Raw genomic sequence first — 25,637 nt, 5'->3', positions numbered from 1 at the left:
TCCATTGAAAAAAACAGCTTTATTAAAACAACGTTTATTTGCTGTATTGAGTCAATACAGATGTGATGGGCTACTTCAATATGCTAACATGCAGCCATCAGTACAGATAGAAGATATACTGTATGTCATTGTTAATCAATTGAATAACAACTCCTGTTGTTTAGAAATCCAAGTGTGTGCTCTGTGCTAGATACAGTGGTGAGGACATCCTGAAGCCAGCAGTGTCCTGGAGGGTAGGTCCCTGAAAGTGAGAGCTAGATTCATCTTAAAAAGATGACACTGAGTGATACTTCCTCGTCCACACACACAACTCAATTCGTTTTTTTGTCTAGTGCCAGAAAATATAACATTAATTTAAAGTTGGATGTAACAAGAAATCCACAATGATAAAGTATAATTTGTTGTTTTCACTTCAGATTCACTTCAGGCTTAAGCTTTTGCTGCACTCATTGCAGTGATATTATGTATCCCGTTTGTGTGAGTGCTCATATGCAACTTCAAGCTTCCTTTATAACTAAAGCATTTGTCACATTCTTTGCACTGATGAAGTTTCTCCCCTGTGTGAACGCTCTGATGACGTCTTAAATGGCTTAATGCCATGTAACTTTTCCTGCATACAGGACAGCTGTATGTTCTCTGTTCTCTATGAATTATCATATGCAATGTCAATTCTATCTTCTGGTTGAAAGCGTTGCCACAGTCTTCACACTGAAAAGATTTATCCCCTGTGTGTATCCTTGTGTGTCTGTCCAAGTCACACTTCCGACTGAAACATTTGCCACAGTCTTTGCACTGATAAGATTTCTGTCCTGTGTGTATTCTCATATGCTGTTTCAGGTTACTCATAACATTGAAACATCTACCACATTGTTTGCACTGATAAGGTTTCTCCCCAGTGTGTATCCTTGAATGGATGGTCAAGTGTCCCTTACGTGTGAAGCTGTTGCCACATTGTTTACACTGATATAGTTTCTCCACTGCAGCAGAGCAGTCTGGATGAACTGAGAGGGGCTGATCACTGGTTGGTTGTGGTACTCTGTATTTCTCTACATCAGGATCTGTTTTGATCTCCTCAGTTATGATGATAGGTAGAGCGCTCCTCTCTTCGTCATCCACAGTTTGGTTTTGGTAAAGATGTGAGGGCTGAGGTGGGTCCTCCTGACTGAGTCTGAGCTCCTGTTGTTCCTCTTTAATCTGTGTGGGTTCTGGGTCATCCTGCCCCAGACTGGGGCTCCACTCCTGATCACAGTTCTGCTGCTCAGGGGGAACGACTGGAGTGAGTAGCTGGAAGTCTGGAGGGAAACAAATATATTCAATCAATATTTTGAATGACTAAAAATTGTGATTTTGTTTGGAAGGCCTCTTTGTGCTTAAAAACAAGAGGATTTGTTGAATGGTCTACTACACTAGCTACAGCATGATTCAACAGAGCAATGTTGGCCAACCAAAGTTATGTTCAGGGTGCGCTATTCCAATATTAGACTTGTCATTCATTATTTAATGAATTAGTGACGAGGTCTTTGGGCATTTCATAGTGGCTGCATTCGAGATAACTCATGGTCCAATGACCACTAGCAGCATGTGTCCCAAGTCCAAAGCTACAGTGCCTTCAGAAAGTATTCACGCCCCTTGACAGATTTTGTTGTGTTACTGCCTGAATTTAAAATAGATTAAATTGAGATTGTGTCATTGGTCTACACACAATACCCCATAATGTCAAAGTGGAATTATGTTTTGATAAAAGTTTACAAGTTAACTAAAAATGAAAAGCTGAAATGTCTTGAGTCAATTAGTATTCAACCTCTTTGTTATGGCATGCCTAAATAAGTTAAAGAGTAAAAATATGCTAAGCTGTCATATGGAATTGTTTTAAGATGGTCATACTATATGGATCATTTAGTTATTAGATTTTTAATTGTAGGACCCCTTTAGGTATCAAAAAAATACATACAATTATTTGATAAAATATTAATTTTGGCCTTTACTAATAAAGCCCATTGAAACGTATTGAATAACAGAAATTGCAGAAACTGCTTGAACAAAGAACTAGTGAACAAAGAACTATTAAATCCAGTTTTATATGCTACCCCCCCAATCAAAATCTAATATGGACGTCAATGGGTTTTTTCCTGCTTTGCAAGCACATCTGTCTGTGGTTCACAACCGTCTGTTGTCAGCTATTGAGTCCCGGAAGAACCGACAGGGGGGCATTCAGCAAGACGGAGTGTTTTGGAATGTCCAGATGGAAATAGGCTATGTAGTGCAAAACATTGGCATCCATATTAGATCATTATTTGAAGAGGGGGGGTAGCATCTAAAAACGGGATTTAATAGTTTCTTGTTCACTGGTCAGCGATATGTTTTTCGCATTGTCATTATGGGGTATTGTGTGTAGATTGATGAGGATTTAAACATTTTTTTTAGAATAAGGCAGAAACATAACAAAATGTGGAAAACGTCAAGGGGTCTGGATACTTTCCGAATGCACTGTAAATGTGTTTAGCTAATCGGGACTAGAGTGTAGATAGCTTCAGACGCGGGACAAATGGGTACAATCAGAACTAGGATGTAGATAGCTTCAGACGCGGGACAAATGGGTATAATCAGAACTAGGATGTAGATAGCTTCAGACGCGGGACAAATGGGTATAATCAGAACTAGGGTGTAGATAGCTTCAGACGCGAGACACGTGGGTCTACTATAGATACAGTCATTGGACCATGAGTTCTCAAACGCTTTCGTTATGGAATACCCTTCAGACCTCAGCCAGCATATCCAACCCGCGTGTTTACAGCTGCAGTAAATTTGGACAGGCTTCTGCGAGATATGTCTCGAAAAATGTATCTCAATCCAGAGTTGAGAAATGCGTTGTACTCCGAATTGTCATCCCTCCACGGGGTCTTAATCTATGCAGGAAGCCTGTCCGACCCTAGTGCAGCTGTAAGCGAACATGTCGCATCTACTGGCTATTTAAACCTCGTTTTATTAGTTAATGAAATAAATAATTGATCAAATGTATAATATTGGGCTAAGAGTGCGCATATCACAACGTACCATCTGAATTATCTAGTCTAGTGACGTTAAATATACAAATATCGTATCACAACTGTAGCTCGCTATACACACCAATTCTGTGTAACTTTATCTCTGGTTTGATAACCATGTCCAACAGCCTCCGTAGACGCTCGTTCTCCTCTGCTGAACATAAGATTCGTTCCTGAAACTCTGCAATGGTCTTCTCTACGGCTCCGAATATCTCCACAGCAGCCGCGGATAAACGCTCGGAGACGAACACATTCAGCAACTGTAGTTTGGACATATTGGCGATCAAATAAATGTTGAAACTTCTGTCTGCTTTGGTCTAGCAGATCTAATCTATAACATATGTAAACAACGATGGACGGTGTGCTCCTTACACAACGCGATCGGTGAAAAACAGATTGCATTACAATAGCGCCACCTGCTGTCTTGGAGCATTTAATGGAAAACCAGTCACTGGATCCTACCCCCAACACCAAATTTAGCTAAAATGTCTTCTTCTTCGTTTCTAGCAGACTATACTCTGAATTGCTAGTTTATATTTCTAACTGTTGTCAGTCAGTATATTCTGTAACAACGATACGTTTTTTTCATGCCTTTGCATGAAAAACCACCATGTCCCAGGAGACACCAGTTGGGAGGAGGTAACATGGTTAGGGCCATGGGGTTGTATTCACAAAGGCCCCAATTCTGGGGGTTAGAAATCCAGGGCTTGAAAACGAAAGTGTCAATGTATGCCAATAACTAAAATGACCTCTTAAATATGCAAATCTGGATCCCTGCACAGTCTCATTGAAGATCTTGATCCATTTTCTATCCTCTTTGGACTTAAACCCAATTATGATAAGTGTACCTTATGTATTGGATTGTTAAAAGACAACATTTTTACATGACCTTGTAGTTTACCTATAAAATGGCCTGATGGTGAAGTAGACATACTTGATATTCATATCCTTAAAGATATCAATTCATTTACCACAAGAAATTTCAATAAAAAGTTAGCAAAAATAGACAAGATTCTGCAACCATTGAGAGGTATACCTGTATATTTATGGACAAATCACATTGATTAACTCGAGTCCAATCTCTTATGTAGGCGTCTTAACCAGCCATAAAATAACACAATGTGTCACAACAGGTGTAAATATATGGGTCATGGCAGTGTTATGACGATATTATGGACAGGTTATGACAAGTTGTCAGCTGTTATGACATATTGACATGAATATGACCGTGTCATAACGCGTTATGATGCTAGGTGTCAAGTAAAGTGTTACCAAAAAAATGGATGCAGGCTAATTAAATCATTATGGTGCTGAGGCACAGACTTAGCCGTAACAGCTTGAAACAAACCCATGGCGCAATATTTAGAATTTTGTCGACAGACTAGAATACATCGAGAGAACAGGTTCAGAAAATAGGGATATGGATTTAATTTCATTTACCCCTATTTTCTGAACCGTTTCTGAACTCGTTCTCTCAATGTATTCTAGTCTGTCGACAAAATTCCAATTGAAGATACACTGTATTTAAAAGGGATCACGGCTTAAGATAAATGACCTGAAAACCTTTCTGAATTAAAACTCAATGAGAACATCTGTTGGCCAGTGGATTTTAGTGGTTGAATTACATTTATTCAGCGCACACAAAATAATCACACCTGCAAAGCCCATTATGCACCTTCATATGGTAAGTCTGAATACCAACTACTGAGAAGGGCGTAAAAAAGGCATAATTTCCTAAATCGGAATCAGATCCAAAGCATCTGATTGGGAGTGCTGATCTAGTTTTGCTTTTTCAATTATAATGACTGGACAGGGGCAATCGAATCCTAGATCAGCACTCATTGGATATGCTTGATGTCAATTATAATGAATGGGCAGGGGTGAACTGATCCTAGATCAGCCCTCATGTCAGACGCTTTATGAAAACGGTTCAGGATAGGGTTGGGGATAAGAGGCAGGGAATAGAGCTGATAGAGGATGTATTAAACCTTCCTGATATGAACCATCACAGAAATCATGTTCAACAGAGAAAAATAGGGTTTCACTATGACATCCATTGAAAAAACTACTTTATTAAAACAAATTATTTGCTGCATTATCAACTGTCAACACAGATGTGATAGAATCCTTCAATATTCTAACATGCAGCCGTTGGTACAGATAGAAGGTAGTGGCCCAAATATCCTGTGTCATTGTTAAACAATTGAATAAGAACTTCTATTGTTTAGAAATCCAAATGTGTGCTCTGTGCTAGATACAGTGGTGAGGACTTCCTTTTCCTTTAGATGTAGACAATTTATTTCAAAAACAAAAAACACAAATACAGAGAGAAAGTTTTCCTCAAATGATATGGTGAGGCCTTCCTGAAGCCAGCTGTCCTCCACTTTTTCCACATTTTGTTACATTGCAGCCTTATTCTAAAATCGGGGAAAAAATAAATCATTCTCAGCAACCTACACACAATACCCCATAATGACAAAGCAAAAACAGTTTAGAAAATGTTTGCAAATGTATTAAAAATATAAAACAGATACTGTATTCAGACCCTTTGCTATGAGACTGGGAATTGAGCTCGGGTGCATCCTGTTTCAATTGATCATCCTTGATGTTTCTACAACTTCTACAATTCAATTGATAGGACATGATTTGGAAAGGCACACACCTGTCTATATAAGGTCCCACAGTTGACAGTGCATGTCAGAGCAAAAACCAAGCCATGAGGTAGAAGGAATTGTCCGTAGAGCTCCGAGACAGGGTTGTGTCGAGGCACGGATCTGGGGAAGGATACCAAATATTTCTGCTCCATTGAAGGTCCTCAACAACACAGTGGCCTCCAGCATTCTTAAATGGAAGAAGTTTGGAACCACCAAGACTCTTCCTAGCGCTGGCCGCCCGACCAAACTGAGCAATCGGGGGAGGAGGGCCTTAGTCAGGGAGGTGACCAAGAACCTGATAGTCACTCTGTGGAGATGGGAGAACCTTCCAGAAGGACAACCATCTCTGCAGCACTCCACCAATTAGGCTTTTATGGTAGAGTGGTCAGACGGAAGCCACTCCTCAGTAAAAGGCACATGACTGCCCGCTTGGAGTTTGCCAAAAGTCACCTAAAGACTCTCAGACCATGAGAAACAAGAGTCTCTGGTCTGATGAAACCACGATGGAACTCTGCCTGAATACCAAGCGTCACGTCAGAAGGAAACTTGGCACCATCCCTACGGTGAAGCATGGTGGTGGCAGCATCATGCTGTGGGGATGTTTTTCAGTGGCAGGGACTGGGAGACTAGTCAGGATCGAGGCAAAGCTGAACGGAGCAAAGTACAGAGAGATCCATTTGCTAAAATTTTGAAACAAATGTTTTTGCTTTGTCATTATGGGGTATTGTGTGTAGATTGATGAGGGGAAAAACAATGTAATCCATTTTAGAATAAGGCTGTAACGTAACAATGTAATCCATTTTAGAATAAGGCTGTAACGTAACAAAATGGGAATAGTCTGAATACTGTCCGAATGCACTGTAGGTCTCTGAAAGTGAGAGCTAGTTTCAGCTAAGAAATCTAATACTGACTGATGATTTTCACAACTCAATTTGTTTTGTCGTCAAGTGCCAAAAAACAGAACATAACATTAATTTACAAGTTGGATGTGAGAAGAAATCCACAATGACACAAAGTATCATGTTGTTTTCACTTTCACTTCAGGCTGAAGCTTTTGCTGTACTCACTGCAGTAATATAATGTATGCCCTTTAATGTGAGTGCTCATACGTGATGTATGGCTGTTTATAACAACATTAACAATATCTCTCTCAACATCACTCAATACCTAGGTTTACCTCCACTGTATTCACATCCTACCATACCTTTGTCTGTATATTATACCTTGAAGCTATTTTATCTCCCCCAGAAACCCCCTTTTACTCTCTGTTCCAGACGTCCTAGACCAATTCTCATAGCTTTTAGCCGTACCCTTATCCTACTCCTCCTCTGGTGATGTAGAGGTGAATCCAGGCCCTGCAGTGCCTAGCTCCACTCCTATTCCCCAGGCGCTCTCTTTTGATAACTTCTGTAACCATAATAGCCTTGGTTTCATGCATGTTAACATTAGAAGCCTCCGCCCTAAGTTTGTTTTATTCACTGCTTTAGCACACTCTGCCAACCCGGATGTCCTAGCCGTGTCTGAATCCTGGCTTAGGAAGACCCCCAAAACTCTGAAATCTCCATCCCCAAAGGGGGCGGTGTTGCAATGTACTGCAACATAGCCTGCAGAGTTCTGTCCTACTATCCAGGTCTGTACCCAAACAATTTGAACTTCTACTTTTAAAAATTCACCTCTCTATAAACAAGTCTCTCACCGTTGCCGCCTGCTATAGACCACCCTCTGCCCCCAGCTGTGCTCTGGACACCATATGTGAACTGATTGCCCCCCATCTATCTTCAGAGCTTGTGCTGCTAGGTGACCTAAACTGGAACATGCTTAACACCCCGGCCATCCTACAATCTAAGCTTGATACGCTCAATCTCGCACAAATTATCAATGAACCTACCAGGTACCACCCCAAAGTCGTAAACGTGGGCACCCTCATAGATATCATCCTAACCAACTTGCCCTCTAAATATACCTCTGCTGTTTTCAACCAAGATCACAGCGATCACTGCCTCATTGCCTGCATCTGGGTCAGCGGTCAAACAACCTCCACTCATCACTGTCAAACGCTCCCTGAAACACTTCAGCGAGCAGGCCTTTCTAATCGACCTGGCCGGGGTATCCTGGAAGGATATTGACCTCATCCCGTCAATAGAGGATGCCTGGTTATTAAAAAAAAAAAAAACATCTTAAATAAGCATGCCCTTGGTTCTCTCCAGACCTGACTGCCCTTAACCAACACAAAAACATCCTATGGCATTCTGCATTAGCATCGAACAGTCCCCGTGATATGCAACATTTCAGGGAAGATAGAAACCAATATACACAGGCAGTTAGAAAAGCCAAGGCTAGCTTTTTCAAGCAGAAATTTGCTTCCTGCAACACAAATTCAAAAAAGTTCTGGGACACCGTAAAGTCCATGGAGAATAAGAACCCCTCCTCCCAGCTGCCCACTGCACTGAGGATAGGAAACTATGTCACCACCGATAAATCCACTATAATTGAGAATTTCAATAAGCATTTTTCTACGGCTGGCCATGCTTTCCACCTGGCTACCCCTACCCCGGTCAACAGCACTGTACCCCCCACAGCAACTCGCCCAAGCCTTCCCCATTTCTCCTTCTCCCAAATCCAGTCAGCTGATGTTCTGAAAGAGCTGCAAAATCTGTACCCCTACAAATCAGCCGGGCTAGACAATCTGGACCCTTTCTTTCTAAAATTATCTGCCGAAATTGTTGCAACCCCTATTACTAGCCTGTTCAACCTCTCTTTCGTGTCGTCTGAGATTCCCAAAGATTGGAAAGCAGCTGAGGTCATCCCCCTCTTCAAAGGGGGGGGACACTCTTGACCCAAACTGCTACAGACCTATATCTATCCTATCCTGTCTTTCTAAGGTCTTTGAAAGCCAAGTCAACAAACAGATTACCGACCATTTCGAATCCCACCGCACCTTCTCCGCTATGCAATCTGGTTTCAGAGCTGGTCATGGGTGCACCTCAGCCACGCTCAAGGTCCTAAACGATATCTTAACCACCATCGATAAGAAACAATACTGTGCAGCCGTATTCATTGACCTGGCCAAGGCTTTCAACTCTGTCAATCACCACATCCTCATCGGTAGACTCGATAACCTTGGTTTCTCAAATGATTGCCTCGCCTGGTTCACCAACTACTTATCTGATGGAGTTCAGTGTGTCAAATCGGAGGTCCTTTTGTCCGGGCCTCTGGCAGTCTTTATGGGTGCTACATGGTTCAAATCTTGGGCCGACTCTCTTCTCTGTATACATCAATGATGTCGCTCTTGCTGCTGATGAGTCTCTGATCCACCTCTACGCAGACAACACCATTCTGTATACTTCTGGCCCTTCTTTGGACACTGTGTTAACAACCCTCCAGACGAGCTTCAATGCCATACAACCCTCCTTCCGTGGCCTCCAACTGCTCTTAAATACAAGTAAAACCAAATGCATGCTCTTCAACCGATCGCTGCCTGCACCTGCCCACCCGTCCAGCATCACTACTCTGGACGGTTCTGACTTAGAATATGGGGACAACTACAAATACCTAGGTGTCTGGTTAGACTGTAAACTCTCCTTCCAGACTCACATCAAACATCTTCAATCCAAAGTTAAATCTGGAATTGGCTTCCTATTTCGCAACAAAGCATCCTTCACTCATGCTGCCAAACATACCCTCGTAAAACTGACCATCCATGTCATTTACAAAATAGCCTCCAATACCCTACTCAATAAATTGGATGCAGTCTATCACAGTGCCATCCATTTAGTCACCAAAGTCCTATATACTACCCTCCACTGCGACCTGTACGCTCTTGTTGGCTGGCCCTTGCTTCATACTCGTCGCCAAACCCACTGGCTCCAGGCCATCTAAAAGACCCTGCTAGATAAAGTCCCCCCTTAGCTCGCTGGTTACCATAGCAGCACCCACCTGTAGCACACGCTCCAGCAGGTATATCTCTCTGGTCACCCCCAAAACCAATTCTTCCTTCGGCCGCCTCTCCTTCCAGTTCTCTGCTGCCAATGACTGGAACGAACTACAAAAATCTCTGAAACTGGAAACACTTATCTCCCTCCCTAGCTTTAAGCACCAGCTGTCAGAGCAGCTCACAGATTACTGCACCTGTACATAGCCCATCTATAATTTAGCCCAAACAACTACCTCTTCCCCTACTATATGTATTTATTTTGCTCCTTTGCACTCCATTATTTCTATTTCTACAATGCACATTCTTCCACTGCAAATCTACCATTCCAGTGTTTTACTTGCTATATTGTATTTACTTTGCCACCTTGGCCTTTTTTTGCATTTACCTCCCTTATCTCACCTCATTTGCTCACATTGTATATACACTTATTTTTCTACTGTATTATTGACTGTATGTTTGTTTTACTCCATGTGTAACTCTGTGTTGTTGTATGTGTCAACTGCTTTGCTTTATCTTGGCCAGGTCGCAATTGTAAATGAGAACTTGTTCTCAACTTGCCTACCTGGTTAAATAAAGGTGAAATAAAAAATAAATAAATAACCAAAGCTTTTGCCACATTATTTGCACTGGTAAGATTTATCCCGTGTGAACACACTGATGAAGTCTTAAATAGCTTTCCATTGATACGGATTCTCTCCTGTATGTATCCTTGCATGGCTGGTCAAGTTGCTCTTATGGTTAAATCTTTTGCCACATTGTTTGCACTGATAGGGATTCTCTCCTGTGTGTACCCTTGTGTGGATGGTCAAGTTGCTCTTCTGGTTAAACCTTTTGCCACATTGTTTGCACAGAAAAGGTTTCTCTCCTGTGTGTATCTTTAAATGCAAGGTCAAGTTTCCCTTACGTGTAAAGCTTTTGCCACATTGTTTACACCAATATGGTTTTTCCAGTGTAGCAGAGCAGTCTGGATGAACTGAGAGGGGCTGATCACTGGTTGGTTGTGGTACTCTGTAGCCCTCTACATCAGGTTCTGTTTTGATCTCTTCAGTTATGATGATAGGTAGAGCGCTCCTCTCTCCATCATCCACAGTTTGGTTTTGATAATGATGTGAGGGCTGAGGTGAGTCCTCCTGACTGAGTCTGAACTCCTGATGTTCCTCTTTAATCTGTGTGGGCTCTGGGTCCACCTGCCCCAGACTGGGGCTCCACTCCTGCTCACAGTTCTGCTGCTCATGGGGAACAGAGGGAGTGAGTAGCTGGAAGTCTGGAAAAAAAAAAAAATTAAATCAACATTGACTTATCTTAATACAAAATCTGTACTTTTACTTGGAAGGCCTGTCTGTGCAAAAAAAACTAGACGATTTGTTGTCTTGTCTACACTGATGGGAAACATGAAAATGAGCTCCCTGAATTCCCTGTTAGGGTGAAGGAGGCAGAGATTTCCAGGATAAGAGCTGTCCAGTGTCTCTTATACCGAGGCAGCCAAAAGAGTGAAAGAAAGTGCTAGTGGGTCGGTTTCCATGGTGGAGACACCGTACTCTAGTCCTGTGTTCGCCAGGTGCAGGGTCCAGATACCCTCGTTGTGAAAAAGGTGGACTTTGGCATTTATCGCTATGGTTATAAACTGCACTGCCGGAGTGGATAAGAACTCAAGATTGATCGATATCATATCTGAAGCTGAACACCTCTTAGGGTTGAATGATGTCATGGACGAGGGGCTACACAGAGTACTGGCTGGAGACCTGGTTCTGAGTGCATTTTGAATGAATGACGCTGTCTGCCCTAAAATCCCACTTTAGAAGAAGACTGGTCTTGCTTTGTTCATAACAAATGGGAAGATGGTATTTGCCACATACGACAGGGAAAAAACATCCCTTCAACTGGTAAATACTAGTGGGAAACTCATCTATCGTCCCAAACTCCGACTTATCCCACATGCTGAACCTGACGTCACACATTAAGATAATCATCTTGAGAATGGCATTTTTGGCCGGTAAATGCAACAAAACATTATTTATAAAATCTATGAATATACACAATTTGTTCGTGAGCATGATAACTGTATTTTTAGATTATGGTTGAAGCAGCTTGTTTGCCATTGGCCAATCTGCATTTCTCAACGAGTTCAAAGCATGTGAATGCATCCAACTCGTATTTACGACTCCACCGCTGGTAATTAACACTTTCCCACTTGGCTATGAACGCAGCATCTACGACAGAGAAGGTGTAGAAACCGAGACACCTCATAGGCTCATATTATCTGGTTGCCGCATAAGTAGACCAGCCTCATTTATAACGTTACTTAAATTTCACACCAATTAAATTCGTGCGCCATTTCTGAAAAGTTCGCGCACATACAAAAATATTGAGATGTATCAACTTGGCGCACGCCATACATACGCATGTTTACGGTTATAAAATCAGACCCGTCCTGAAACTGTGCACTCGTGAACGAGCATTAAAACTCTGCCTGAAAGACGCTTATCGTTCACAATAACGCCCTTATTTGATGTATACTTTTAAAGTATTTGAATTAGGCCGAAGCATGTTTCTAAAGGAAATAGCAATAGTGAACTTGATCAAATGTCTTTGGAGGGGATGGCACAATGTTAAACTTGCTGTACAATTACAAATGGCTGTGGACCTGTAAACAGATCGTTTGAACTTAATAGGGCATGTTTTGCATGAACTTTTTCTCGAACCTATGCTGCACTGCCCGCAAATTTTGAAACAGTGTCTACTCACAGTGGTATCCATACACCTCAATGCAAAATATCAACTGTCTGTTCACCTGTTAAATTCTACTTTGTTATAAACCAGCTTCCTTCCTGATGCATAGAGCTAAATACTTGAAATAATAGCGTATCTAATAGGCCCAATTAAATGAGAGATGCGCATGGTAATTTGTTGTATATAGGCTATGGCTACTTCGGGAATATGAACCCAGCATGCCCAGAAAAGGTGAAAAAAATATTCTACAATGGTTATGAAAAGTTGTGTATAAATCCAATATTGGCTACTGAAGAAATGTTAAATTAGAGTATTCAAACTATAGAAGTAACCTACACCTTAATAACCTGCGCTCCAGATCAGATTTTATACTGCAAAATACCGCACAATACTGTAGCTTATCTATTGACCTCTGTGAAGTGGGTCCCATTAAACTAGAGACAGAACGAAAGGTATCACTGTTGTAGGACTATAGGCTACCTCCTGAGTGTGAAACCATTGCAAAAAGTAGAGGATTTTATTATGCAATGAAATAAATAATAGCCTAGGAAATATACTTATTTCTAATTATTTTAAAATGCAAAGATAAACAAATTAGACTTCCTCTCCTCACTAATGGCAAATTATTGCATCTTGATATTAACCTGTTTGCTATGAATAAGCCGTCCCTCGTGTCCCCCTTTTCACAAAATACTAATCTAGTTGCAATGCAATACTTCAACCACTAGAAACTGTGCGTGTGCATTAGAGGTCAACCGATTATGATTTTTCAACACCGATACCGATTGTTGGAGGACCAAAAAAAAGCAGATATCGATTAATCGGCCAATTTTTGTATATTTATTTGTAATAATGACAATTACAACAATACTGAATGAACACTTATTTTAACTTAATATAATACATTAATAAAATCAATTTAGCCTCAAATAAATAATGAAACATGTTCAATTTGGTTTAAATAATGCAAAAACAAAGAAGAAAGTAAAAGTGCAATATGTGCCATGTAAGAAAGCTAACGTTTAAGTTCCTTGCTCAGAACATGAGAACATATGAAAGCTGGTGGTTCCTATTAACATGAGTCTTCAAAATTCCCAGGTAAGAAGTTTTAGGTTGTAGTTATTATAGGAATTACACGACTATTTCTCTCTATACCATTTGTACTTCATTAACCTTTGACTATTAGATGTTCTTAAAGGCACTTTCAAGCGAACTGAACACAGCCCTGGTCGCTAGGTGGTATTACCTAATACATATGTGTAAACACGAGGGGATTCGATGCTCCTGGTGTACCGGGTTAGCGTTGACTGCATTTGTTTTGGAACCGGGCTGCCTCCCGGTTGTGAGCCAGGTGCTCCGTTCTGGCCGATATATTTTAGATTCTTCAAAGTAGCCACCCTTTGCCTTGATGACAGCTTTGCACACTCTTGGCATTCTCTCAACCAGTTTCACCTGGAATGCTTTTCCAACAGTCTTGAAGGAGTTCCTACATATGCTGAGCACTTGTTGGCTGCTTTTCCTCCACTCCGTGGTACAACTCATTCCAAACCATCTCAACTGGGTTGAGGTCGGTTGATTGTGGAGGCCAGGTCATCTGATGCAGCACTCCATCACTCTCCTTCTTGGTAAAATAGCCCTTACACAGCCTGGAGGTGTGTTGCATCATTGTCCTGTTGAAAAACAAATGAGTCCCACGAAGCACAAACCAGATGGGATGGCGTATCGCTGTGGTAGCCATGCTGGTTGCCTTGAATTCTAAATAAGTCACCGACAGGGTCACAAGCAAAGTACCCCACACCATCACACCTCTTTCATGCTTCACGGTGGGAATCACATATGCAGAGATCATCTACCTTTAGTAGTGATTTCTTTGTAGCAATTCGATCATGAAGGCCTGATTCACGCAGTCTCCTCTGAACAGTTGGAGTTGATATGTGTCTGTTACTTGAACTCTGTGAAGCATTTATTTGGGCTGGTAACTGTAATGAACTTATCCTCTGCAGCAGAGGTAACACTGGGCCTTCCTTTCCTGTGGCAGTCCTCCTGCTAGCCAGTTTCATCATAACGCTTGATTGTTTTTGCGACTGCACTAGTTGTTGACATTTTCCACATTTACTGACCTTTATTTCACGTCTTAAAAGTAATGATGGACTGTCGTTTGTCTTTGCTTATTTGCACTGTTTTTGCCATAATATGGAATCGGTATTTTACCAAATAGGGCTATGTTCTGTATACCCCCCTACCTTGTCACAAAACAACCAATTGTCTCAAACGCATTAAGAAGGAAGTAAATTCCACAAATGAACTTTTAACAATGCACACCTGTTAATTGAAATGCATTTCAGGTGACTCCCTCATGAAGCTGGTTGAGAGAATGCCAAGAGTGTGCAAAGCTGTAATAAAAGGCAAAGGGAGGCTAACTTTGAAGAATTTCAAATATATTTTGATTTGCTTAACACTTTTTTGGTTACTACATGATTCCATATGTGTAATTTCATAATTTAATATTCTACAATGTATAAAATAGTACAAATAAAGAAAAACCCTTGAATGTGTAGGTGTCTCCAAACTTTTGACTGGTACTTTATATTTTATGGAGAAGAGATGTTGAATGTTCCTGAATGATGCGCAGATTACCATTCGATTTGAGTAGCCCTGGCTAGCGGTTCAACCCGGGCAGGTTAATCGAATCCCCTCAGTCTGAAATCGCAAAAAGTCGTCCATCACCATATGGTAACCGCCCTCTGGCACCATAATCCAAACTTTTTCAACTATTCGTTCCGTTTCCGTTAAATTCAACGCTGCACCCTTTTCTGTCTACACTACAGCACGTGATTCAATGAAGCAACGTTGGCAAACCAGGGGTGTATTCCTTACGCTGATTCTGTTGCAAAACTTTTCTTAGACGGAAGCAAACGGAACGAAATGGAAAGGGATCTACCTGAATTTGTTTAATATAAATTCTCATTTTGCATTTGTTTGCACTAATGATTACTCCCCAGAGTTGCGGTCAGGGTGAGAATTGCACAACGTGCCACATAAATTGTCTAGTACCATTATTCTACAAGTAAAATATTGTTATACGTTTAACTCGCTACAGACCTGTTCTGTATAACTGTATATCTGATTTGATAATCATGTCCATCTCCCTCCGTAGACGCTCGTTCTCCTTTGCTGAACGGAAGATTTCTTCCCGATACTCCGCTATAGTCTTCTCTACGGCCCCGAATATCTCCACAGCAGCCGCCGACAAACGCTCGGTAACGAACACATTCAGCAAATGTAGTTTGGACATATTGGCGAGGACAATGAAAGTCTAGCTGTTTGTTTTATCAAAGAAATGTTGAAACGTCTGTCTGCTTCAGCCTAGCGGGTTTACACTACCTGGTAGATAGATACCTTTTGTAAACAACAATGTCACGTGCTGTGTTTTCTATTCATCAACCGCGAACGGTGTAAGACTGCATTACATTAGCGCCCCCTGCTGTCTTGGAGCACGTCAAACCACGTCCGGAGGCCGTCAATGAACTGGGAGAAGTTTGAGCTGAATTTGCCATCCAGGCAAGCAACTAGAGTATGTCGTCAAAACGGAGAACAGGCGTGTGTGCTCTGTTGTAGACAGCCGCGAGGACTTCCTGTAGCCAGCAGTGTCCTGGAGGGTAGGTTTTGGTGAAATTGACGTCAATTAAGCTATTGTCAAAACATGTCACGAGGTCATCAATTAACTGGGAGAAACTTGAGCTGGATTTGCCATCCAGGCAAGCAACCAGAGCCATGTCGTCCGCATACAGGTATTTGATGACGGTGAGGTCACTGTTTTTGCGTACAGTTGTTATTTGTGTATACGCAGAACAGGAGTGTGTTCTGTCTTAGATACAGCTGTGACGACTTCCTGAAGCCAGCAGTGTAGGTCCCTGAAACTGAGCGCTAGATAGATATAGATATATGGTCTCTCTCCTGCATGAGCTCTCATATGCAATGTCAATTATATCTTCTGGTTGAAGGCTTTGCCAGTCTTTACACTGATATGATCTCTCCCCTGTATGTATCCTTGAATGGACTGTCAAGTATCCCTTTTGGCTAAACCTTTTGCCACATTGTTTGCACTGATAGGGATTCTCTCCTGTGTGTACCCTTGTATGTCTGTCCAAGTCACCTTTCTGGTTAAACCTTTTGTCACATTTTGTCACATTGTTTACACAGATAAGATTTCTCTCCTGTGTGTGTTCTTGAATGGATGGTCAAGTATCCCTTACATGTGAAGCTGTTGCCACATTGTTTACACTGATATAGTTTCTCCACTGCAGCAGAACAGTCTGGATGAACTGAGTGGGGCTGATCACTGGTTGGTTGTGGTACTCTGTATTTCTCTACATCAGGATCTGTTTTGATCTCCTCAGTTATGATGATAGGTAGAGCGCTCCTCTCTACGTCATCCACAGTTTGGTTTTGGAAAGATGTGAGGGCTGAGGTGGGTCCTCCTGACTGAGTCTGAGCTACTGTTGTTCCTGTTTAATCTGTGTGGGTTCTGGGTCATCCTGCCCCAGACTGGGGTTCCACTGGAAGTCTGGAGGGGAAAAAATATATTCAATCAATATAGACTTATCTTAATGTCTCATTTTGTTAGGAACGCCTCTCTGTGCTCAAAAATAAAACTAGTTTGTTGACTAGTCTACACTACAGCACAGAAAAGGCTATACTGACACTCCTGACATACAAAAAAATATTTAATTTGAGAATTAGTTCAAATTAGGTTACGTTTATGGTCAGGACTAAGGTAACGGGTCAGTTCTAGATTTTGGTTACTTGTTTACAGGACCGGAGTGTCCTTATAGCCGGTACCCCAGCACGTGACTTAACAAAGCAATGTTGGCGAACCAGGAGTTGCGTTCATGGGTGCGCATAGCCAGAGAGGAAGAGGGATTCAACTAGTTGCCACAAAGTCAAAATTGGCAAAATAGTGAAAACGAACATTTGCTTCTTGATCTTAATTTAAGGTGTGGTTAAGGTTAGGTTTAACATTTTCAGATACATTTTTGAAATAGGTGGGATTTATGCCTTTGTTGCTGTGGTAACTAGTATCGACCGAGGAAGAGACAAAGCTCTTTGGCATGAGAGAGGCAATACGGACACGCCTGGAGCACAAAATTGATGACGTATGTCGCGCAGCGAGAGTTGAGTGGAGACGAACGGATTCTGTTCAGTCAGTCATCGTAACTAGCTCTCGTTGTTTTCGTAAAGGGCCGCCAAACGACCTATGGGAACTCCTTCCCCTTCACATGATCTGATTGAGATGTGCTGAATTTGAAATTTGTCTGCCAAAGTTGGAACTTGTGAGATTACTCAGATAAAAACAGAATGAATCTGAACAACCAACAACCACGGATAACCACAAGGAGAATAAGGTGAGGAAACAGTCCACGTCAGTCAGGCCCATCTTTTTTAAAGAATCACAATTTATTTAAATCTATAGTTTAGTCAAATAAGTAGTTTTGTTGTAATCACAAGAAAATCTTAACTCAAACTCAGGTAGAGTGCCACAGTCAGGCAGAAACATCTGAATGCTCTTAGTTTCCCTGTCTGATATGGCTGCTACTTAGAAATACTGTAACAGTAAATCATTTGATGACATTCACTGCTATCAACCTTTCTCCAATATAACCTCATAGTTTACACAGACCCACCTTTGACAAATACATCCCCGTGTGAAAAGGCCTCCCAGGCTGTTTTTGTCAACGAGCTCAATGTATTCCAAACACTGGTGGTAACCAGATGATCCCAATAATTCAGGTAGTAAACGTTGGTACAGTGCATTCGGAAAGTATTCAGACCCCTTGACTTTTTCCACATTGTTACGTTACAGCCTTATTCTAAGATTGATTCAATTGTTTTTTCCCCCTCATCAATCTACACACAATACCCCATAATGACCAAAAAAAAGGAAATATGACATTTACATAAGTATTCAGACCCTTTACTCAGTACTTTGTTGAGGCGCTTTTGGCAGCGAATACAGCCTTGAGTCTTGTTGGGTATGAAGCTAGAAGCTTGGCACACCTGTATTTGGGGAGTTTCTCCCATACTTCTCTGCAGATCCTCTCAAGATCTGTCAGGTTGGATGGGGAGTGTCACTGCACAGCTGTTCTCAGGTCTCTCCAGAGATGTTCAAATCGGGTTCAAGTCCGGGCTCTGGCCGGACCACTCAAGGACATTCAGAGACTTGTCCCGAAGGCACTCCTGCATTGTCTTGGCTGTGTGCTTAGGGTTGTTGTTCTGTTGGAAGGTGAACCTTCGACCCCAGTCTGAGGTCCTGAGCGGTCTGGAGCAGGTTTTCATCAAGGATCTCTCTGTACTTTGCTCTGTTCATCTTTCCCTCGATTCTGACTAGTCTCCCAGTCCCTGTCGCTGAAAAAACATCCCCACAGCATGATGCTGCCACCACCATGCCTCACCGTAGAGATGGTGCCAGGTCCAGATGTGACGCTTGGCATTCAGGCCAAAGAGAATACTCCAAGTGGACTGTCATGTGCCTTTTACTGAGGAGTGGCTTCAGTCTGGCCCCTCTACTATAAAGCCCTGATTTGGTGGAGTGCTGCAGAGAATAGTTGTCCTTCTGGAAGGTTCTCCCATCTCCACAGAGGAACTCTGGAGCTCTGTCAGAGTGACCATCGAGTTCTTGGTCACCTCCCTGACCAAAGCGCTTCTCCCCTGATTGCTCAGTTTAGCCAGGTGGCCAGCTCTAGGAAGAGACTTGGTGGTTCCAAACCTCTTCCATGTAAGAATGATGGAGGCCACTGTGTTCTAGGGGACCTTCAAATGCTGCAGAAATGTTTTGGTACCCTTCCCCAGATCTGTGCTTCGACACAATCCTGTCTCGGAGCTCTACGGACAATTCCTTCGACCTCATGGCTTGGTTTTTGCTCTGACATGCACTTTCAACTGTGGGACCTTATATAGACCGGTGTGTGCCTTTCCAAATCATGTCCAATCAATTGAATGTACCACAGGTGGACTCCAATCAAGTTGTTGAAACATCTCAAGGATAATCAATAAAAACAGGATGCACCTGAGCTCAATTTAGTATAATACCAAAGGGTCTGAATATTTATGTAAGTGTTAAATGTATAACCTGTTTTCGCTGTGTCATTATGGGGTATTGTCTGTAGATTGATGAGGGTAAACTTAAATTGTGTCCTTTTTAGAATAAGGCTGTAATGTAACAAAATGTGGAAGGGGTTTGAATACTTTCCGAATGCACTGTATATTCCATATATTAGCGTTACTAGGCTACACTGAACCATGGCGGACCCAATGTATGGCTTTTTTCATATTAAAATGTGTTCCAGTGCAACATACCTAGTTTTCAACCACTGATACTTGGCTCTTTGAAATAAGCATTTGTAACGCAGTATTCCAATGGATCGAGTTTTTAATTCGTTACGTTAGATAATTGGCAGGTCACGGTGATGTCTAGAATGGTGACCAATAATACAAGTCATTTCTCCCTTGCCCATCGAAATAAATGGGGTCGTTGACAACTAGCCATCATAAACTAGTCTCACCAGGACGACTGACTGAACCGAATCCATTCGTCTCCACTCGACTCCATACGTCATCAATTTGGGCACAATGCATGTACCCTTCCGCATAACACAACGTGCCACATGCATCTAGTCTATTAACTCGTCTACATGTCAAATCTCGTTACAACAACTGCATTACGCTACAAACCTCTGTGTAACGTTATTTCTGGTTTGCTAACCATGTCCAACAGCCTCCGTAGACGCTCGATCTATAATCTTCTCCACGACCACGAATATCTCCACAGCAGCTGCTGACAAACGCTCGGTGACGAACACATTCAACAACTGTAGTTTGGACATATTGGCAATGGTTATGAAAGTCAAACTGTTAGTTTTATTAAAGAGATGTTGGTTGAAACCTCTCTCTCTCTGATTCTGCGTACCGGTTGATAGCGACCTTGTTGTCGTTTCACTAAAGTTGGTCGGTGAAAAAAAGACTTCATTACAATAACACCACCTGCCGTATTGGAGCATTTCATGGAAAACCATTGTTGTCAGTCAGTATATTCCCAAATATTTTATGTTGAGGTACGAGATCTTTGAGCCACATTACCTGGACCAAGTTTTGCCCTCAGTTTCAATATGGGTCCCAACCAGACATAACACCACTTTTTTTAATGCCTTTGCTTTGTCTTTTAGTATCTTCTAATTAAAGCACCTGGGCTCCTGAGTGGCACAGCGGTCTAAGGCACTGCATCTCAGTGCTAGAGGCGTCACTACAGACCCTGGTTCGATTCCAGGCTGTATCACCACCGGCCGTGATTGGGTGTCCACAATTGGCCCAGTGTTGGAAGGGGTAGGCCGTTATTGTAAATAAGAATTTGTTCTTAACTGACTTACCTAGTTAAATAACGGTAAAATAAAAAGCTGCAATATGTAACTTTTTGTCGGAGGAAGGCCCAAAAAATGGTCAAAGACTCCAGTCACCCAAGTCATAGACTGTTCTCTCTGCGCCAAGTCCAGGACCAAAAGGCTCCGGAACAGCTTCTACCCCCAAGCCATAAGAACAGCTAATCAAATGGCCACCAAATGCCCCCCCCCCTCCGCACAAATCAATGTGCGGAGGTACAGGTTAGTCGAGGTAATTTGTAAAGTGTCTATGCATAGATAATAAACAGCTAGTAGCAGCAGTGTAAAAACTAAAGGGGGGGGGGCATTTGGTGACAGACGGAGAAAACATCACGAGGCGATGGCTCCATCTGCTGGACGTGCCAGGTCTCGACGGGATCTCCGGCCAGGACTAATTGGGGCTGTTTGGGGATTGGTGAGTAATCAAGGGCTGATTGCTCACCAGCTGTACAAGTACCATAAAGCTGCCAGAAGTGCAGCACACAGGAGAGACTGGGGGAGGAAAGGACTCCTGTATAGTTGGGGATGGTACCAGAGGTAACATGAAGGAGTTTACTTTTGACCCCCACAGGATACAGCAAGACCCGGAGCCCAGAAGACTGTATCCTAGAGAGGGTCTCTTGGGGGATACAGTAAGACCCGGAGCCCAGAAGACTGTATCCTAGAGAGGGTCTCTTGGGGGATACAGTAAGACCCGGAGCCCAGAAGACTGTATCCTAGAGAGGGTCTCTTGGGGGAGACCTATTATTTTCTTTTGGACTATTATTTTAATAAACACCTTTGAAACTGAGCTAATCCTACTCTGTCCATGTCTGATCTGTGTAAACGTTTTGACCCATCCCCCTGGTCTGCCACTCTTCACAGTCCCCGTTGTTCCATAAGGTTGCTTTTTAAATCTGATTCTACTGCTACCAGTTACCTGATGTGGAATAGATTTACATGTAGTCATGGTTCTATGTAGTGCTGTGCGCCTCCCGGTGTCTGTTCTGGACTTGGGGACTGTGAAGAGACCTCTGGTGACATGTCTTGTGGGGTATGCATGGGTGTCTGAGCTGTGTGCTAGTAGTTTAAACAGACAGCTCAGTGCATTCAGCTTGTCAACACTTCTTACAAAAACAAGTAGTGAAGTCAATCTCTCCTTCACTTTGAGCCATGAGAGAATTACATCCATATTATTCATGTTAGCTCTCCATATACATTTAAGGGCCAGCCATATTGCCCTGTTCTGAGACAATTTTCCCAGGTCCCCCTTTGTGGCACCTGACCACACGACTGAACAGTAGACCAGGTGCGACAAAACTAGGCCTGTAGGACCTGCCTGGTTGATAGTGTTGTTAAGAAGGCAAAGCAGTGCTTTGTTATGGACAGACTTCTCCCCATCTGACCTACTGTTGTATCAACATGTTTTGACCATGTATACAATCCAGGGTTACTCCCAAATACAATGCTTTTAGTTTTTGAAATATTTAGGACAAATCAAATTTATTTATATAGCCCTTCGTACATCAGCTGATATCTCAAAGTTCTGTACAGAAACCCAGCCTAAAACCCCAAACAGCAAGCAATGCAGGTGTAGAAGCACGGTGGCTAGGAAAAACTCACTAGAAAGGCCAAAACCTAGGAAGAAACCTAGAGAGGAACCAGGCTATGAGGGGTGGCCAGTCCTCTTCTGGCTGTGCCGGGTGGAGATTATAACAGACCATGGCCAAGATGTTCAAATGTTCATAAATGACCAGCACAGTAGTTGTCGAGGGTGCAGCAAGTCAGCACCTCAGGATTAAATGTCAGTTGGCTTTTCATAGCCGATCATTAAGAGTATCTCTACTACTCCTGCTGTCTCTAGAGAATTGAAAACAGCAGGTCTGGGACAGGTAGCACGTCCGGTGAACAGGTCAGGATTCCATAGCCGCAGGCAGAACAGTTGAAACTGGAGCAGCAGCACGGACAGGTGGACTGGGGACAGCAAGGAGTCATCATGCCAGGTACTCCTGAGGCATGGTCATAGGGCTCAAGTCCTCCGAGAGAAAGAGAGAATTAGAGAGAGCATACTTAAATTCACACAAGACACCGGATAAGACAGGAGAAGTACTCCAGATATAACAAACTGACCCTAGCCCCCCGACACATAAACTACTGCAGCATAAATACTGGAGGCTGAGACAGGAGGGGACAGGAGACACTGTGGCCCCATCCGATGATACCCCCGGACAGGGCCAAACAGGAAGGATATAACCTCACACACTTTGCCAAAGCACAGCCCCCACACCACATATCTTCAACCACCAACTTACCATCCTGAGACAAGGCCGAGTATAGCCCACAAAGATCTCCGCCACGGCACAACCCAAGGGTGCTGCCAACCCAGACAGGAAGACCCCGTCAGTGATTCAACCCACTCAAGTGACGCACCCCTTCTAGGGACGGCATGAAAGAGCACCAGTAAGCCAGTGACTCAGCCCCTGTAATAGGGTTAGAGGCAGAGAGGGGAACCGGCCAGGCAGAGACAGCAAGGGTGGTTCGTTGCTCCAGAGCCTTTCCGTTCACATTCACACTCCTGGGCCAGACTACACTCAATCATATGAACCACTGAAGAGATGAGTCTTCAGTGAAGACTTAAAGGTTGAGACCGAGTCTGCGTCTCTCACATGGGTAGGCAGACCATTCCATAAAAATGGAGCTCTATAGGAGAAATCCCTGCCTCCAGCTGTTTGCTTAGAAATTCTAGGGACAATTAGGAGGCCTGCGTCTTGCGACCGTAGCGTACGTGTAGGTATGTACGGCAGGACCAAATCAGAAAGATAGGTAGGAGCAAGCCCATGTAATGCTTTGTAGGTTAGCAGTAAAACCTTGAAATCAGCCCTTGCCTTAACAGGAGGCCAGTGTAGGGAGGCTAGCACTGGAGTAAAATGATCAAATTATTTGGTTCTAGTCAGGATTCTAGCAGCCGTATTTAGATAGTTTTTTTTATATTTTCTGGGTCAAGGTTTGGCTTTTTCAAGAGAGGCTTTATTACTGATCAATGTATTCCTTGCTTTACTCAAAGCCATTGGCAAGTAATTAGTAAAGATTGAAATAAGTAAGGGGCTGCCCTGGGGAATTTCTGATTCTATGATTGTTTTGGAGAGGCTTCCATTAAAGAACACCTTCTGTGTTCTGTTAGGCAGGTAACTCTTTATCCAAAATATAACAGAGGGTGTAAAGCCATAACTAGGGCTTTGGCTGTCATGGAATTTCATCAACCAGATTGTCATGACAACAACTATCGGTCTCACGTTAATTCACATAAACACATTTAGCATCTCCTGGCTTCCACACACTTTTTAATACACTGTAAGGCTGCATGATGCGACTAATGATGATTTGAAAAAAGTTGCTTAAAAGGCATTAGCTCTGCTTTGTTTTTTGTGTGTAGGCTGTACACACTACTGTACATCAGTCACTCATTCACAATTTGACAAGCACTTGATAATGCCTAGAATTTCACGGCGGCATCCCTTTGTGTGGCCGTAATACACCCTAAACAAATCCATGCCTTTTGCGGCCAGTGGAAGTTGTGCCCTTCTCGCTGAGTGCTGCAATCTCCATCACGTGATCTGGTCTTTCTCACAGGCCACAAGACAGACACATCAGGGACGCAACTGCGCCGTCCTTATCCAATTACGAGGTGCATATTGAAGATATTGGAAGAACTGTCCACATTTACTTTTCGTCAGCCAACAAGATGAGTAGGCCTAATGAACAGCAAAAGCACTAGCCTATGTCAATCTACTATCCCCCATTGTACAAAGGTCGACCTGTTCTACTCTGTGCGATAAATAAATATTCCAAACATAGTCTGGGACAGTTGTGGGATGCGATAGATCCCAAAGTAATACAAGCATTTGCATCAAAAAACATTTTTTACGGAATGAGGCTGACGCAACAGATCAGAACGTTTAGCTTCAAATTTTGATAAACTATTAGGCTATTTCTTCAGATTATACGCACAGCAATGCACACATGCTAGTAGGCTATAAGTGGGAATGATCAATTAGCGGAAAACACTATTATGAAAACTAACCGCAAATGCAATTATGCATATAATTCAAATGTTTTATTTCAGTGAGTTTCAGAGATATGAATTCCATCTGTTACTAGCAAGTTATTGATTTCATGAACCATGTTTCTTAGGTTACATATGTTAATGTGGGCTCATTATGTTTGAGCTGAGTAGACTTCCTACTAGGGCACACCGCCTCAGTGCTAGCAGTAGAAGTCTTGTTCATAGGCACATGATTACTGCATACAATAACTGTAGGATCAACAGAGGCATTCAGGGCAGTTAGGGGGGACGTAAATTAGGTTACTTACATTGTGTCTGCAAACACCATTGGGATAATGTACATTTTCTGCAGCATTATAACAACTCAGCGACAAAATGGTAGGGCTTAACTGAGCTGGGCTTGGATCATCGATAAGTCATTGTCTCAACGCATCCTTGAAAAGTGTGGACAGAGTCCAGGAGCCAAGATGATTCAGATGGACTCCATCATTCCTGTAGAGCATTTTCTGTTTTTCATTTTCTCTAAATCTAAAAAGGCACAAACTAGATTTGAGTCATTGTAATAAGTAATTGAAAATGCTATTACTCCAACCTTGTGAAAGTAACAAACTGACACGTTTTCATTTGTCAAAAACAACTTTATTTCAAAAGAGTGCCTTTGATTTGCACATGCGCAGTTCGGGGCGGGGCGACCGTAAGACCCAATGACGTTTCTGCGCATTCACTTAGCTAGCCAATGTCGCCATTGCATCGCCTACAAGTGTGATCGGAATTTCTATTCGAGAAGCAGTTTCTACCCAT

General features: G+C 42.5%; 1 protein-coding gene across 1 annotated transcript; it reads right to left on the bottom strand.

Annotated features, from left to right (window-relative positions):
- Nucleotides 1-15,772, bottom strand: LOC139412891 (zinc finger protein 583-like). The gene is made up of 3 exons (XM_071159719.1): nt 15,465-15,772; nt 10,537-10,896; nt 1-1,292 (listed from the first exon to the last, which is right to left on the bottom strand). Exons 1-3 carry the CDS (start codon nt 15,655-15,657, stop codon nt 430-432), a joined length of 1,416 nt encoding a protein of 471 aa, XP_071015820.1. The 5' UTR covers nt 15,658-15,772; the 3' UTR covers nt 1-429.
- Between the last annotated feature and the right edge of the window lie 9,865 nt (nt 15,773-25,637).

Source organism: Oncorhynchus clarkii, chromosome 7 (assembly GCF_045791955.1).
Source record: "Oncorhynchus clarkii lewisi isolate Uvic-CL-2024 chromosome 7, UVic_Ocla_1.0, whole genome shotgun sequence".
NCBI classification, from domain to species: Eukaryota; Metazoa; Chordata; class Actinopteri; order Salmoniformes; family Salmonidae; genus Oncorhynchus; species Oncorhynchus clarkii.
The sequence above is the reverse complement of the archived record's forward strand: the minus strand, read 5'-3'. Positions and strand labels throughout refer to the sequence as shown.

Bases quoted from the DNA above. Each gene is read 5' to 3' on its own strand.
- LOC139412891 (XM_071159719.1), bottom strand. From the start codon at position 15,657: ATGTCCAAACTACATTTGCTGAATGTGTTCGTTACCGAGCGTTTGTCG. The intron at 10,897-15,464 runs GTCTGTAGCGAG...TTTTTTTTCCAG, and splicing joins TATACAGTTATACAGAACAG to ACTTCCAGCTACTCACTCCC. The intron at 1,293-10,536 runs GTAAGGGAAACT...GTTTCCCTCCAG, and splicing joins ATGTGGCAAAAGCTTTACAC to ACTTCCAGCTACTCACTCCA.